At 38.7% G+C, this 16,562-nt stretch overlaps 1 protein-coding gene across 2 annotated transcripts in view; it reads left to right on the forward strand.

The window, feature by feature from the left end:
* Positions 1–5,546: 5,546 nt before the first annotated feature.
* Positions 5,547–16,562, forward strand: part of rgs7b (regulator of G protein signaling 7b) — a 105,960-nt gene continuing 94,944 nt past the window's right edge. The window contains exons 1-2 of one of the 2 annotated variants that reach the window (XM_058406574.1): positions 5,547–5,704; positions 6,792–6,904. In XM_058406574.1, coding sequence (XP_058262557.1) covers positions 5,629–5,704; positions 6,792–6,904 — 189 coding nt within the window. In that variant the 5' untranslated portion in view covers positions 5,547–5,628. Of the gene's footprint in view, positions 5,705–5,759; positions 6,127–6,791; positions 6,905–16,562 lie in introns of those variants that run through there. The other variant, XM_058406575.1, reaches the window with a different exon arrangement.

Genomic DNA, 16,562 nt, shown 5'->3' on the forward strand with positions numbered 1-16,562 from the left:
AAGGGCCATGCTCAAGGGCCCAATAGCTTGAACCTCTGATTTTTTGACCATTCAGAAACCCAGAACCTTAACCATTGTGCCACTACTGCCTCATAGCTGCCCCACAGCACCTGGCATTCCCTGGTGGACTCCCATCCAAGAACTAATCTGGCCTGTCTCTGATTAGCTTCCGAGATCAGACGAGATTGGACATTCATAAATTCTAAGGCTGTTACATGACCCAATACACTACCATGCCTCCCATCAGTGGTAACCCTCTCTTTATTTCCCCATCTGAGGCCAGTCTTAAAAAAAGGTACATTTGTTTGCTGCTTAGAAATGATATATTTCAGTTACCTCTTTCTGCAAGTCACTGACTGTGATCTCCTGCATTGCTTTTGATTGTATAGTGGCTACTGGCCATGTTAGGCTAGTACTATTGCTGAATCATCATGCTCAGGAGGTAATAAAGTTTGGTGGCCTTATAGAAAGTACAGATAGGGGACAAATTAAAGAAAGTGGAGATAGTAATGCTGTGGCAGGCATTTATGGATTTTTGCTGACATAGATTAGGTTCATTTAGAGAGAAGCATCACCACAAGTTCTTGGTGAATACAAAGTTCTTGTGACTAAACACTGTTATCCTGTGACGAAAGATTTCTATCCTGATGGCTGTAATCTCTTCCAGGATGGCATGAAGGTTTAATGAAAAGATTGAGTTACCAAGTGGTTAAGGCTCTGGGTAGTTGATTGGAGGATTGGGGTTCAAGTCCCAGCACCAAAAAGCTCCAGTGTTTGGCTATTGAGCAAGGCCCTTAACCCTATTGTGGGTTAACCCTTATGAAACAGCTCCAGGGCTGCAGTATCATAGCTGCCCCTGTGCTCTGACCCCAACTTCCTCTGCTAGGATATGTGAAGAAAAGAATTCCACTGTGCTGTAATGTAAGTGTGGGGATAAAAAAATGCTTCTTGCCCTCAGTTTTTCTTCTAAAATGATAGCTCTGCATCTCCAGCACCAGAACACCAAAGGGAACATGTTTTGGAAGAACAGTACTCATCACTCCAGTACAGATCCAGAGTGTAGTATAATCAAATATCAAAATGTATTGAAGCTGTTTTGGCAGCTTGTCCCAAACCATTTCTAGCACACTATATGTTGGTTTTTCCTTTAATTAGTCAACCTAGTCATAGGAAGTGGTTGAGTTTAAATCTCAAAACTGGGAGAAAGCCTCTACTAGGTCCTTTACTTCTTCCTCGGGATTAGATTATTAGGTTTCATTAGAAAATCACTCTAAATAAAAGTGTTTTGCACAAAACCCCAATGTAAAGTTCTGGCAACATGTACTGGCTTGAGCGCATTTAGCCAGTCATTGGAAAAATACTGAGTACAATAAACACTGTTGGTTAAGTTAGTGAGCTAATGAACACAATCCGGCATCACATACATGCTTAATGTCATTTTCTTTAATTACAAATTGGTTAGTGTTCAAATTGAATTAACCTCTCAAATAAAACCCATTTCAAAACATGTTCCATACACAAATGGAGATTAATACACAGTGTTTATTTTATGTTAGGTGCATGTACCATCAATTTCAAGTGTTCCCTGTTCACAGTTCATCCAAATCTGGATAATTAGTGGCTGAATGAGAACGTGTGTTAGAACTGAAAATACAGAAATGTGCAAATCATTGAATTCTCTCAGCTCTCGAAAGTGTGTGTAGTTCTGTTCAGGATTTAACACATAGCGGAAGCAATCTTGGCTTATCTGGGTAGTTATTCAAGAACAAAAAAAGTCCCAGGTAAATTGCACTGTTTATAACTGAAAACAGGCTTATTGTAGAGTGGTTTAATGTGGTTTTAAAAAATATCATTTGGCGCATCTACACGTTTAAGTTCAGTAAGAAATCAAGATTCTACAAATTAGTAAAAATAAATAAATAAATTTTAAAAAAACTGACACCGCCAACAATACATACTCTTCCTTTTGTAAACGATCTCTTTTGCATATTTATGATGCAGTAAAACTTTAAAAATGTTCAAAACATGCTCCAGTATTATTCTCACCACTGCCTATTTAAAAAAGGTTCTTTAAACATTAACATTTTGCACCATTCATTTGATGTGCACTCAGATATTTCCCACAAAAGGAATTCATTTAAAAAAGGAAAAGTGTAATTTAGTGTGACATTTGGAATTCATCCACATTTTACATCACTGATATTGCAGTTAATGTTGTTGGCAGAAGAGGTGTGATGGACCTGCTACTGACATAAATCATGTCAGTGTTTCATCTGCACACTGAAACTGATCATTGTGTGTGTGTCACGTGCTTGAAATGTAAGACTATATTGCAGAGTAATTAGACTAAGCATGGTATGGGAATGGGGATTATATATAAAGAGATCACGAACTGAACCTTGATGAACTTGTGTGATTAGTGGCAGTAGAAGCAGTATCATATTATCAGCGTTAGCTGTAGAGTATCAATTATGTCAGTGTCTGGGCTAAGGGAACTAGCATTGATGCCTCACAGCTCTGGGGGTCCTTGGTTAGATCCTGAGCTTGGGTTGTTATCTATGTAGTGTTCCCCATGTTTTTTTCAGGGGTTATGTTGGTCTCCTCTGGTTCTCTCCTACCTGTTGGTAGATGGACTGTCTATGCTGAATTTTCCCAAGATGTGTGAATGTCACTAAGCGATGATCTGGAATCCAATTTAAGGTATATTTCCTCTTTACACCTAGTATTCCTTTACTTAGGATTCACAGTTCATGAAACAAACAAGGATTGTGTGCTTGCTTACGATGAGTGAATACTAGGGAATAAAAGTAGAAGGTGAACTCCAAATATTCACACGCTTCTTTATAATTGGAAGACAGTATCTGAGAGGCTGTATCAAGTTATTTTTAACATAAAATTATTTCAGCATGGTGGCACAGCTTACAGTTTGATTGTTAGATTGTAGGTGTCTGTTTAGGTTTCCCTCATGTTCTCTGGTTTCTCCGCACCTCCAAAAACATGCCTGTAGGTTAACTGGCTAGACTAAATTACCCCTATGAGTATGTGAATGAGTCTGTGAATATGTATTTAATGGACTCCCATCCAGGGTTTATTTCCATTGTGCCTGGAAAAAGGCTCCAAATCTCCCAAATCAGGATAAAGTGGCTACTGAAGATGGATAAGTGAACAATAAAAACAGTAAATAGCATAATGATCATCTATTACAAAATTGCAAACTTTAAATCCAGTGTACAGTAGCAGTCTAACAGTTATGGTCCCATCTAATGAGGTAGTAAGTCTAGGAGCCAAAGTGCTCCTACTGCCTGATTTGTTGCTTCGGATAAAAGAGACTGCCAAGAGAATAAATGTAAATGCAATCCAACTGCTAGCACAGCAGGAATGATGTATATGCAGCCTTATACATTAGCTTCCGAGTCCAGATCTAAAGTAAATAAATAATTTAGCTGGTTTAACTTATGCAAGGATTGCTCTTAAGTTATTAGGGGCTCAATTTAACTGTGTACAGTAATCTGTATGAATGAATCTTGTCTTTGAATGGGAGGATGCTTACTCTGCTTACTTTTTGTTAGTGCATGTACTCTATGTCTAACTGGTCCAAACCCAATCATTGCTTTACATTTGTAATTTAACATTTTTTAGTTTTAAAAAGAAAAGTACTAAGCTGTACCTTTCAGGGTATAAAGCTTGTCAGTGGGGTGCTACTCTTAAAGTTGAGTCTTTTGTGTTATCACAGACTGCCCTTTTTTTGGGGAAATTGCATGTAGTACAACTTTAAAACTCATTTAACAACCACTGTGGACGTGCACAATACTGTTTTGTTAACTGTATACAATACTGCTCTATATATATATATATATATATATATATATATATATATATATATATATATATATATATATATATATATATATATTCAGTAATAGTTCTAGACCCCAGTCCTAGTCAATAGATGAATCACTTCTGTATAACATTTTTTCTGATTTATTCACTTTTTTCTCACTGCACGTGTTTGATTAAATCAGTGTTCTTGATATTAGCTATAAAAACTCTAGTCATGTTCTGGAGTTCACTGTTTTAACCCAGTTCCAGCTTGCTAATTTGCTATTTTCTGTAAACAACAAACAAACGAACACAAAAAACTCTCATAAATTCATGAAAGGCAAATTTGAAGTTTTGGTGCATTTAAAATAGACTATATAGACAAATATTTGTGGACACCTGACCATCACACCCGCAGAGTTGTAAGCACACAATTGTGTAGGATGTCTTTGTATACTGTAGTTTTACAATTTTCCTTCACTGGAATTAAGAGGCCCAAACCTGTTCCAGCATGACACTGTAGCTGTGCACAAGCGAGCTCCATGAAGACATGGTATGCCAAGGTTGGAGTGGATGAACTAGAAGTGGAATAATGTCCTACACAAGGCCGGGATCTCAACTCCACTAAACACATTTGGGATGAACTGGAGTACAGACTTTGTCCCATGTCTCCTCATTCCATATCAGTGTCTGACCTCACTAATGCTCTTATGGCTGAATGAGCAAATCCCCACAGCCACACTTGAAATCAAGTGGAAAGCTCCAGATGAGTGGAGTTTATAATAAGAGTAAATGGGTGCTAAGTCTGGAATGGGATATTTAGAAAGTGTATTTGAGTGTTATGGCCAGGTGTCCACATACATTTGGCAATATAGTGTTGTTGGAGCATGCATAATTACAGAAATAAATTTGAGTTTTGCATTCTGTGTTACTAACAGGTTTAACCATTTTCCTAACTCTGCCCAGTAATATGCCAATAGGATTATTGGCTATGGCAAATTCCCTTTAACCAGAATATAGCATTTACAATGAATGAATGAATGAATGAAGTTTCTTGGATGTTGCACTGTACTGGGTCTAGCACTGATTTAAACCATATCTGTCATATATGTGGCAGTTGATTTTGTGTCGCTGAAAAAATGTGACCAAAGGGGAAATGTATAGGAAGAAGAACTTCCCGAGAAGTGAACCTTGAGGGACTTCTTGCATGACTGGAGTGGTAGAGGTGTAGTACTTTTAATGGCAGCTGTAAAGTGTCATGTCATGTCAAGTAAACCTCGATTTGGTCAAGACAAGTAATAAACGTTCAGCTTATCTAAGCTGAAGCTTGGGAAAATGATTGTCTATGTCAGCTACAGGAGAATTAATTTATAGACCAATAAACATAAAGACATAACGTCTCAGAAACACTCACATAATCTGGAAAGATGCTTGGATTTGGAGTATTTGAGCATATCCCTATCATGGTATCTTATGTTGTCCTTTTCCATTCCTACCAACTTGTTTATTAGCACATAACTTAACTTGTTGGAAGTTGAGCTGTTTTTGTATATTTATTTGTAAAGAGGCAAAAATTGATGCCATGTTGGGCACATAGTTTTCTGGAACAGAGCCACAATAAAGAGACTGAAATGTACCCCAGTTTTTAATTTAAATTTACAGGTCAGAACAGGAAACGCTCAGGAACACTAAATTCTCACCGAGGCGTCATTTCTTCCTTCGGGACATGCGAAACGCAATTAGAGGAGACAGCTCGAGGACTTCTCTATCACAGAGCTAGCGACACTTCTGTCTTAATTTACAGCCCTGATGAGGAGCCTGTCCCTTGATGACACCTTGGATGGTGACTATCTCTCACCAAGCTTCAAGCGCGTGCATTTGCAACGTGAGTTGACACCGGTGCACATAATTCACGCGACTCTGTATTTGATCATCATCACCACCGTCACCACCGCCACCACCACCATCATCATCATCATCATTATCATTATCATCACAGGCGCTCTAGTACTACCGCTTTTTTACAGTCCTGGTTTTTGCAGTGGTGAAGCTCGTTATTCTTGCGCCGTGACGCCGAGCTCAGGCGAAACGACCGGAGCGCGCTCACGTTACGGAGCCGCGAGATTCCGCGCGCGCCGCCGCTTCAGCTCAGAGGAAGCAGTAATAGTTGGTTGTTTCGCACGAGCGGCAAGGAAAAAATCCGCTCTTTCCAATGCAAGATCCTTTCGGCGCCTGACAAAACCGAACACCGCGAGATACAAAACGAAAGGGGAGGGAGGGATCGCACGACGTGCGCGATTGTAGAAGGTAATAACAAGGTTTTATTTTATTTGTTTTATTTATTTTAAACAACACGTCGTCGCGAGCCTACTCAATTCTGCGGAGCTGTCTATGGTGCTGAAATCGCGTGCTTTAGCGAACACGAGCATTTTTAAAAACATACGCTGCAGTGATGCATCCAGTAGATCGTGCACAAAACAAGCTTTTATTCTTCCTGCATGCATTCAAACGCATCCCGGGCCGTTGAACACGTTGCAGGTTGCACCTTATCGCAATTGCATTCCTATCGTGGCTGTAGGATAGGATACGGAATGTTTTTTTTTCTTTTGCAGAAAGTGTTTGCATGCATGAATGTTCTCTGCAGTTTGCATTAGCGTAAATGTGATTATGAATTCGCCTTGTGTGTAATTAGGTTGTGCACACGTCTGACTGAATGTGTGGACAGATGGAGGAGGTTTGTTTGCAGCTCCCAGTCACTAAACACTGCTGTGGAGGAGTTTATTTAGCGTGAAATACCGAAGGGTGAATGGATGCTATGTTGCATGACAAGACAAATCATAACGCTAGATTATTATATAGTCGCATTCTTCAATATATATGCACACGCCAGTGGACTTCTATATGCATAATGTTAAACAGTGGTGTGTGTGTGTGTGTGTGTGTGTGTGCACGCCTTTCTTCTGCTAATCCAGGAGTACCCAAGGCTGGCTGTTCATTCCTGGGAGGCATGGCACAGACTAACAGCTATGGACAGAGCAGCAATGGAGTAGCTGATGAGTCTCCCAACATGCTCGTCTACAGAAAAGTAGGTCCCTCAGGTCTTTGTCTTTCTACATTGCTCTATTAACTGCAAACATGTGTTATCCTGGTAAGGAGCAGGCTACTTTTTCTAAAGGTTGATTCTGACCTTTTCCTTTAATCTGTTTGACTTTTGTAGTCATCTCCATTTAGTTAATATAGGTTATACATAACATGCAAGGCTCACTTCAGCTAGTGTAGTGTAGTGTAAACATGCCTGTACAGTGAGAGGAAAGGAGGATGCACATTACTGGATCGATTAGGACTGATGTGCCTGGCAGTCTGAGCCAAAACCTGGCTCACACACTTGTTTCATCCCTTTCCAAGTGCACTATAATTTGCCAGTAATAACTAAATGCCAGGGCCAAGAGTAGCCATCAATCCATAGAAGACCAATGCGCCTTTTAGTTGACTAAACCTCATCTTATTTGGTGATTATACAGAACAAAAATGTACACTTGAAAAATGTGCGCTTCTTCATAGCTGTTTTATTTAGATTGACTTACATTAATTAGCTTCATTTCTGTTACTTATTTAGTGTGTTTCCCTCAAAATAAGCTTACAAAACCAGCTGGCTAGTGCTAACTGTGGGTATAATTTCCTGCACAGCGAGATGCCACAGCAGTGCAATGTATGGAAGGTTGCCTATTATGATTTAAGATGTGTTTTGATTGTGTGTACGCTAGCAAATTGATATGTGTGCGTGCTGTAACTACCAAATTAGATGCTGCTTGAAGGCATATTGTGCACTGAAGTAAAGTAAAGTAAAGTAATGTATATTCCCCTGACTGGCTGGTCAGTGTGAGATAAAAAGCGTGTGTGCTGGGGGGGGGGGGGTCATCATGTTTCTGGAGAGTGTCAACTCATTGAGTTTGTGCTAATTGCAAAAGTTATGTGAGAATATATATTAACTTTAATGTAGTGTGGCCTAGCATGTGTGGTTTATGTAGCCAATAAATGAGTAATATATGGATTCTGCCAAAGTGTGGATGATTTCGGTATTTTTATTTCGTGTCATTACAGACAGATTTATAGCATCATTTATACATTTATTTATTCTTTTTGAACTACAATGGTAATCCTTTAGGGTGTAAATATTGCTAGTAAAAAATGTAAAATTATTTCTACCCAGGTACATTCCTCACTCTCATAACTACTGTCTAATAACCTTTCCCATTAGTCCCACTGTGGTTATTGAATAATTCATAATAGTTACAGAATAAAATGATAAACTAATTACTCAATCATTTTTCAGCATTTTATTTTAAGTAAGTGCTGTATACTGGTCAGGGTCACAGTGAATCCAGAGCAAGTTTCAAGAACACTGGAAAGCACCCTGGGTGGGATACCAATCAGTCACAGGGCACAATCCACACACACACAGACACACGCATTCTCACACTCTTTCACACTTAGGGGTAATTTGGAGTCACCAGTCGATGTGTTGGCCTGTTTTTTTTGGGAGGTGTGGGAAAACCAGAAAACATAAATGGAACCTGTGGGCACTGAGGGGAAACTTGTGAAATTTCACACAGATACTTTAATATAAATAATGTAATATATACAGACAGTAAAAATAGTGTTTATTAACAGGTTGTTAATTCTCTGAGTGCTAAACTATACACAACAGGTTGAAACCATGGTCTTGGAGATCTCTACATGTTTTTAATGCAATAACACCCCCCACTTTAACCATGAAGGGCTGAATGAGGCGTACCCACTTTAACCATGAAGGGCTGAATGAGGTGTACTGTGTGCAGGTAAACACTAAGATAAGCAGGAAATGGTGTACTCCAGGACCAAGGTTTGGGAACCTGTGCCATACCCCAAGTGATTAAATTAGGTGCTTCAAAGTAATTTTATGCAAGCACAGTGATAGCTTAGTGGTTCTGATCTGCCAGAAAGTCCCTGTTGAGCTCTTGAGAGAGGTCCTTAAGCCTCACCTGATCAACTTTCTGCTTGGATTGATTCATAGAAATTAGATATAGTGCCTTGGTGAGCAGACTTGATTGGGATTTGGGACTGGTGGAGACTCAGATGGACGTCTAGCTATTTGAAATAAAGGAAACTTAAATAAAAGCATACAGTTAAAGCCATTCTATTTAACCTTAATGAGGTTCATATGTTCCATCATTGGTTTGTATTATTTGTTTTGGATTCATAATCTTTTGGAATGTACTCATTTACCACTGACTGTCTTTCCAGATGTCGTGTTTACTTTTCTGAAAATTTTTTTTACATAATGCAGCTTATGATGGTTTACACTTTCATGTGATTTGCAATATTGCTTTGCTCATCCTGATTATGCTCCTGATGTGTGATTTGTCATATCAGATGTGCTTTATGTACAATGCTCCTGTATTAATTATCCTACATATTTCATCTCACTGTGCATGTGTAAATTATGAATAAGATAGTAAGAGTTTGCAAGTTTTGCACGCTTCCCAGTTTAAGGGTTACACATTTACAAGAAGAGGAAGGAAAATGAAGAAGGACAAACATTGCTGAAGGATTTGGACAGTCATTCCTGTGATGTGTGTCTGTATCAAGCAGGAAGCAGAAAGCTGGATGCTGGCAAGTGCTGTGTTTTGAAAATCACGTGGCAAGTCAAGCAGACAATCCAAAACTGTGATCAAAACCAGGTCCGACTTCAAACAGTAACATGATTGATGAGTAACAAGCATTAATATCAGAAGGAAGATTGTTTGGTGAGATGTGTGTGTGTGTGAAAGTCCAGGTTGTTTCACAGGGTTGTTATGTGAAAGAGAAATCGGTGGACTGTGAATGGAGATTGGTGTCATGTGATTGGTCAGGTGGCACTTGTAGTGCATGTGCTGACTGAGAATCCTGGGTTTGTGTTTGTTTGAGGATTGTGGGAGTTGTAGTTCGAGACATTTGACTGTCAACCTGACTTACATTTTCTTTTTCATTTAGTGTCAGAAAATGCTTTTTGTCCAGGCTTTACTTGACACTTCAATTAGCCCTGGATTAAAATGAATAACCATATACCATTCCATAGCTGCATGTGTATAAGATTACTAATCTGAATCCAACCCTGTGTAATTTTGCCAGTTATGTACATAATGTCCTGACTGTTGTGGAACTAATGGGTGTGAGAAGCTTTTAGCATAAGATCAGTGGAACTGCCACCCCTGCTTTGCACTTTTGCCTCCCTGTATGTGTGTTTAGGGGAATTACCCTCCCCAGATAAAAAGGGAACTAGGTGGAGATTACTGTAATTAACCACTTATTCCAATTTTTCACAGCTGACAGTAATTATGGACTTTGTCATTAAACATGCTGTTTTGTGCCCTCAATGAGATGGCATTATTTTTTCAGCAGATATGGACATAATGGCTGTTACTCAGAGCAGACCTGTCAGGAAAAGAGAGATTAATTTGTTTTCACCTATCATTTTTCTGAACACATCACCTGCCATGTCACATTTCTGTGAATTTATTGAAGGAAACTGAATGTGATTTGGATTTCCTCTATTACCAGATCTCTCGGTTCTTCAGTTTCAGATTCCCCAGAATGACAAGCGATTGTCAGTCAGCTTTCACTGTCTGTAGTCCTGAGGTCATTTCTGCACTGAGCACAGCAACACTTAAGTAATATTTGGACAGGATATGGAGGCAGCTGTAGGGATTATGAGTGATAGGATTTACAGGATGAAGGTTGTACTATACAATGTACAATTGTTTGGCATAACCAAAAAGTTCCTTATGTAATAATCATTCGTTTTCTCTAACTTTTGATCCTGAAATGGATTCACACCAATTCGCACCTGGTGGCAATCTACCTTACCAGTAATTTTTGTGAAATTGGTGGAAAAGAAAGAACCTGGAAGGAAACCCAGATAGTGAGAACCTCCTCAAAGACAGTAACCTGAGATCAGGATCCAACAAAGGACCCTGGCGCTGCTCAGTGTACCACATGTGCATGTAATATGTACAGTATACACTGATCAGGCATAACATTATGACTAGTGACAGGTGAAGTGAGTAACACTGATTACCTCCTCATCATGGCACCTGTTAGTGGGTGGGATATATTAGGCAGCAAGTGATCATTTTGTCCTCAAAGTTGATGAGTTTGAAGCAGGAAAAATGGGCAAGCATAAGGATTTGAGCGAGTTTGACAAGGACCAAATTGTGATGGCTAGACCACTGGATCAGAGCATCTCCAAAACTGTGGGGTGTTCCCAGTCTGCAGTGGTCAGTATCTATCAAAAGTATCCTTTAAGTCCTGTAAGTCCTTTAAGTCTTGTAAGTATCCTTTATACCCATGTATATATCCATGATGGCCCCACCTTGCAACTTACAGGACTTAAAGGATCTGCTGCTAACATCTTGGTACCAGGTACCACAGCACACCTTCAGGGATCTAGTGGAGTCCAGGCCTTGATGGGTCAGGGCTGTTTGGACAGCAAAAGGGGGACCAACACAATATTAAGCATGTGGTCATAATGTTATACTTGATCGGTGTAACTCATATCTTCATTGCAGACTGACTGCTTTGACCTCTAGTATAATCACTTCCTTATACTTAGTAAGCTATTTGTCTTTAACATTTTTGCACGTGTTAATTTATAGCCACCTGAAGCATCCTGCTTTTCAACCAGATCAGGAATATCATTATTTCAAAGTTTAAACTTGGGCAAGCTTTAGTTTTGATTTAGTTAGTTCTAGCAGGAAAGAATATAATAACATGAAAAATATTTTTTAGTGTGTTCATGCGTTCATGTGAAAACTCATTTCCCATATGGTGTAATGGAATCTTTTGGATATTTAATTGTTTTTTATGGTAAGTACAAAAACATGATGATTTTGTACTAAACTAGATTCATTATCAGATGAAAATCAGATATTTCACTAATAACTGCACTGTCTAGTGTCCCAAGTACAATGAATCCTATGTGAATAGGTTTATACAGTCCCCAAATGATACATCCTTGCAGTTGACAAATGTTTTTCTGTGCGATTTACGAAGCCAATATAAACTGTATCCCAAGCTGTAAAAATAAATGTTTCAAATCAGAAATGTTCAGGTGTTATGCAATTCATAAATTCCATCACCAAGCAGCATGACAAAACACCCAGCAATTTGCCTGTTTGTTAGTTGACAGCAAGACTTGTGCAAAACTAGGGTTTAGATTTTGCTGGACACTTGTAACAAATATGGCTGCTGAAAAATGTTTACTTAGTGTTGAAGTACTGTGGATGTTGGAGGTTGTGTTTTGTGTGAAATTCACAAACCGGGATCAGTTGCAATTTGTGAGTTGGTGATGTAATTGTAATGTAGATGTAATTGAGAATATGATAAAATTTTGTTCACAAAGAGCTAAAAAGTCCCAGGAATGGACATGTCTTTGACTTCTTTGCTTACTGGAACTACATACACTATATTGCCAAAAGTTTTGGGACACGCCTCCAAATTTTTGGCCCCTTAGTTCCAGTGAACGAACTCTTAATGCTACAGCATACCAAGACATTTTGGATAATTTCATGCTCCTAACTTTGTGGGAACAGTTTGGGGATGACCCCTTCCTGTTCCAACATGACTGTACACCAGTGCACAAAGCAAGGTCCATAAAGACATGGATGCACGAGTTTGGTGTGGAGGAACTTGACTGGCCTGGTCTATTGGGTTGAGGTTAGGACTCTGACAGACCACTCGTGTCCCTCCACACCAAACACCAAAAAGTATAACTTTTGTATTATTCATATTTATATTTTTGCCACCTGATTATTCTGTCCAGACGCCACATTTAGAAGCAGATTTCTGGAGAAACACAAATAACTAGAAATAAAAAATGCCAAAAATTTTGTTACCTTACTTCAGTACCTTGACAAAACCAAATAAAACAGTCTGTGATCCTTATGTACTGTCCTCTGATGGTTCCATTTAAACGGTCAGAAAACATCCCAAATATGTGTTTTTCTGACACACTACCTCTCTCGGCCTCTTCTAAAGAGATCCTCAACGCATTTAAGAGCAGAGGAGAGTCTCAGTTCTTCACGTCTGAGTGGTTAAAGGGTCTCAGAGACCCAAGTCTGTCATTATACGGAAGGCGAGTCGACTGTACACTAAGTAACTAACTAATTAAACTTTGCTAATATTAGCCTCGCTGAGATAAACATCCTAGTTGTTCTATAATGTAGCTAGCTAACCTAGCTATAAGTTGGAATGACATGACAGATCCACCGCCTGCATTTCAGGGTATTAATTTGAAGATGAAATTTATTTTATTTTGACTGTTTGGTCCAACATTAATGTAGTGTGACATCATATGAAATAAGGTTTTGTGGTGTCCATGTTAGTCACTGAATATTTTTGTCATGTCACACTTCACAGTGGTGGTTAATGTGAAGCTTATGAAAGTAGACATTCTGCACTTTCAAAATTTGTTGTTTTTCTGTTTTTACCTAGACTACTATGGGCAATATATTCCTAAAAATTTCTGCTCTCTGAGATGACCAAGTGCTTATTCATACACATCTAAAATTTGAAGTCGCTATCCTCAACCACTAAAATTCTGTGTAAGGTTATCCAACAGAGTGAAAAACACACATCTCACACTGAAAGCCAGCAGAGTCCTAACTCATTTTATATCAGACTCACATCCAGAAAATCATTCATTTGGGTATACTGATTGAAAATGTCCTATAAGTCAATTTCCATTCCTCCACTGGGATGGAACACCAGTATACTGGTAAAAATGGTTAATATAACACACTTGAATGGACTCAGTCACAAGCTATTGGTCTATAATGGGGTATATATTTAAATACAGCTCTTATTTTTTAGAAGGCTGTATCTACACATGAGATAAAAGATCACAGTGACTAGAGAGCAGCTAGACCTGTGACCTTGATGGTGTTACAGGGCCTGAGGGAGGATTGGGAGAAAATGAATGGGGTAATCCAGAGATTAAAGCCTCAGCGCTGACACTTTAGGCACTGTGGCTGCTTTTGCCAGTCGTCTGTGTCCTACTTTCACTTTTCCATGGATGAATAAATTGAATATCACTTCCTCACGTATAATACCACAGTGTTTTAGTTCTTTTTCATGAATCCTTTACCAAATTCTGTTCTGAATGCTTCATGTGAACGAGAGCTATGTGTATCTGGGGCTTGGGCCTAAAATTAAAGGAGCTGCTGAATATTTTAGCGCCTGCATTACTCAGCCTGCGCCTACACTGGAAATCCACAGCTGTCCTGCTTCTCGGTTTCTTCCTCTACGTCCACAAGAAATGGAGTAGGTGTCGTCATCATCGGCGTTGTTGTTATTGTTTCTGGTGTTTCATATTCATATACAGTACCAGACCCTCCAGTGAGTTAGGGACTCGATGACTGACTGGCAAAATGCTTTTATGAATCAAACTCTTAACACCAAAGCTGAGCTTGAGTAAGGAGACTGATTGCATGCTGGTGTAATTGATTCATTTCATCGGCTAATTTCCTTTCTGGGGATCTAAATGCTGATAGAGAGGCGGTGTGTGATATGACCTAGAATCAAGCTTCACACAGAGTGAAGAGTTTATGTCAAGGATTAGTTTGGAATTCCCGATCAGTACCCAGACCCGGATGCGGATGGAAGGAGTGAAGCAGTTAAGGGCATGCTGTTATAGGAAACTAATCAATGAAATTGATTTTCTGTCATTATTTTCTACAGCAGCATGTCCTAAAGTATTTTATTTCTATTGTACCACAGGAATTTGCCAATGATGTAAAAAAAAATCTTTTTAAAAAAAGGTGTCTTACCTTCTAGTAAAATTAAATTTTGTAAAACAGGTTAGTTGCAACTAACATAAGGTTATAAATTGTAAATTGGTCAATATTGATTCCTTTTTGCTCTTCAGTGGCCTTTTGAGGTAAAATGTAATATGTCACGGTTATATATTACTTTAATATTGTCTCCATTTTTCAAGATTTAATAAAAATCTGAATCAAATTAAGCTCACATGTGTATATATTAATGATAATTAATTATTAATAATAATTTCTACAGTTAATTTACAGGGACTTGTAGGTGGATGGTCCAGATTATCTAAACCTACTAATAAACATATTAAATAATGGGCTGTTGTTTAACAAACAAATATTTAATATTATTAGTATAATTGTTGAGACGATGATGTTTTCTGTAAATAGACGTGTATTTAACATTTATGGAAGCAGTCTCGTCATTTTTGTAACTTTAAGGGGTGAAACTGGACTGTTTAACTGTTAAAGCATAAGTGATAACATGGACTAACTAACATTAAATGTAGCATATGAGTCTTGAATCAATTAAAGGCTATAGACATTGTCACCGACTGCTGTGGTATAAGAGGAATAAACCCCACAAGAAAAATTTTTCGTGGTAACAGTAACTCCACTCCATGTTGGGCTGACTAATATGTATGAAAAACACCCCCCAAGTGTTTTATTACTTGCACAACAGCTGTGTTGGTTAACTTTATTATGATGTCACAAGGAAGTCATCCTCAATAACATGTTGCTAGAAGGTCAAGCTAACTTCATTTGTCTCTACGATGCTCTAATAGGTATTTCATCCCACCCTTGATGAGGTTAATTCCCATTCCGGTGCTGTAGTGATTAAAGGATAATAAAATATAGTTTTTATATCTGGCAGTATGTCAGACAGTGGGGTTGAAAATGTCAACAAGTCAAGTAGCAGCCATTGAAAGGACTTGGCATTGGTTCTGTCAAATGCACATTAACATGGATAATGAGATGTAAAATCAGTAGCATACACAAATAGCAGGGTTATATTTACATAATGCTGATGGGAAACGACAAGCTTTTATTTTTCATTAGTTGAAGTAGCTGCATTGCTCATTGCTGGGTTTACTCCAACTGCTCCTTTAAGAGAAAATCAAAGCATTAGTAGCTGCTGTGTGGCTTTACAGATCTTGTTGATCATCATAATGTTCAGCTGGATTGAGAAATTCAGCCTGTGGCTTTGCATAGAAGCTGTGTGTGTATATGTGTGTGTGTGTTGTGGCTGTAAGGAGCTCTGTTGGAGTTCACTTCCCTGCAATTACAAGCACAAAAGCTGAATTCTCGCCTTCATTCAGATCAAAGAGCGCCGGTTTGCCCGTCTCGCTTCAGAGCAACACTTAACCTATTGCTGTGTTAAAAGCAATTGCTGAAATATTAGAAGGCCATGTACATCCGAACCAACAAATACCGATTTCTGTTCTTTCACCAGCAAATGTTCACGAGTTTTCTCTATTTGAAGAATTCTCTCTCGCCTTTGAAATGTTTGTGTCTGTGTCTTTGTGGACAAAGCAGCTCATTGTTTAGAAATCGCACTGGAGAGATGCAAAACTTCTTTGATGGAAAGACTTTTGATATTTTCTTTATTACAGATACTGTGGAAACAGGGTAGTGTGTACAAAGTAGAATTATGACAGAAAAAAATGTGGGGTACCAAAATCAGTGAGGTTTATGAATTTTCAGTGATCCCAAGCCTTGGTATATTGGTTTCTCCATGTTATTAAATGTCTGTTCCATCAACTGATGTTTTGGAGGAACTAAGGAACTAGTATAGAGACCCTTGATACTACGTGATTCTACACTTGATGATCACTTGTTCCATGGCCTTGGAGGTGGCCTCCAGTTTGTTCCATAGCTGTATTAAGCTTTTGATGAAGT

The sequence above is a fragment of the Hemibagrus wyckioides genome, linkage group LG13 (assembly GCF_019097595.1).
Source record: "Hemibagrus wyckioides isolate EC202008001 linkage group LG13, SWU_Hwy_1.0, whole genome shotgun sequence".
Lineage (NCBI taxonomy): Eukaryota > Metazoa > Chordata > Actinopteri > Siluriformes > Bagridae > Hemibagrus > Hemibagrus wyckioides.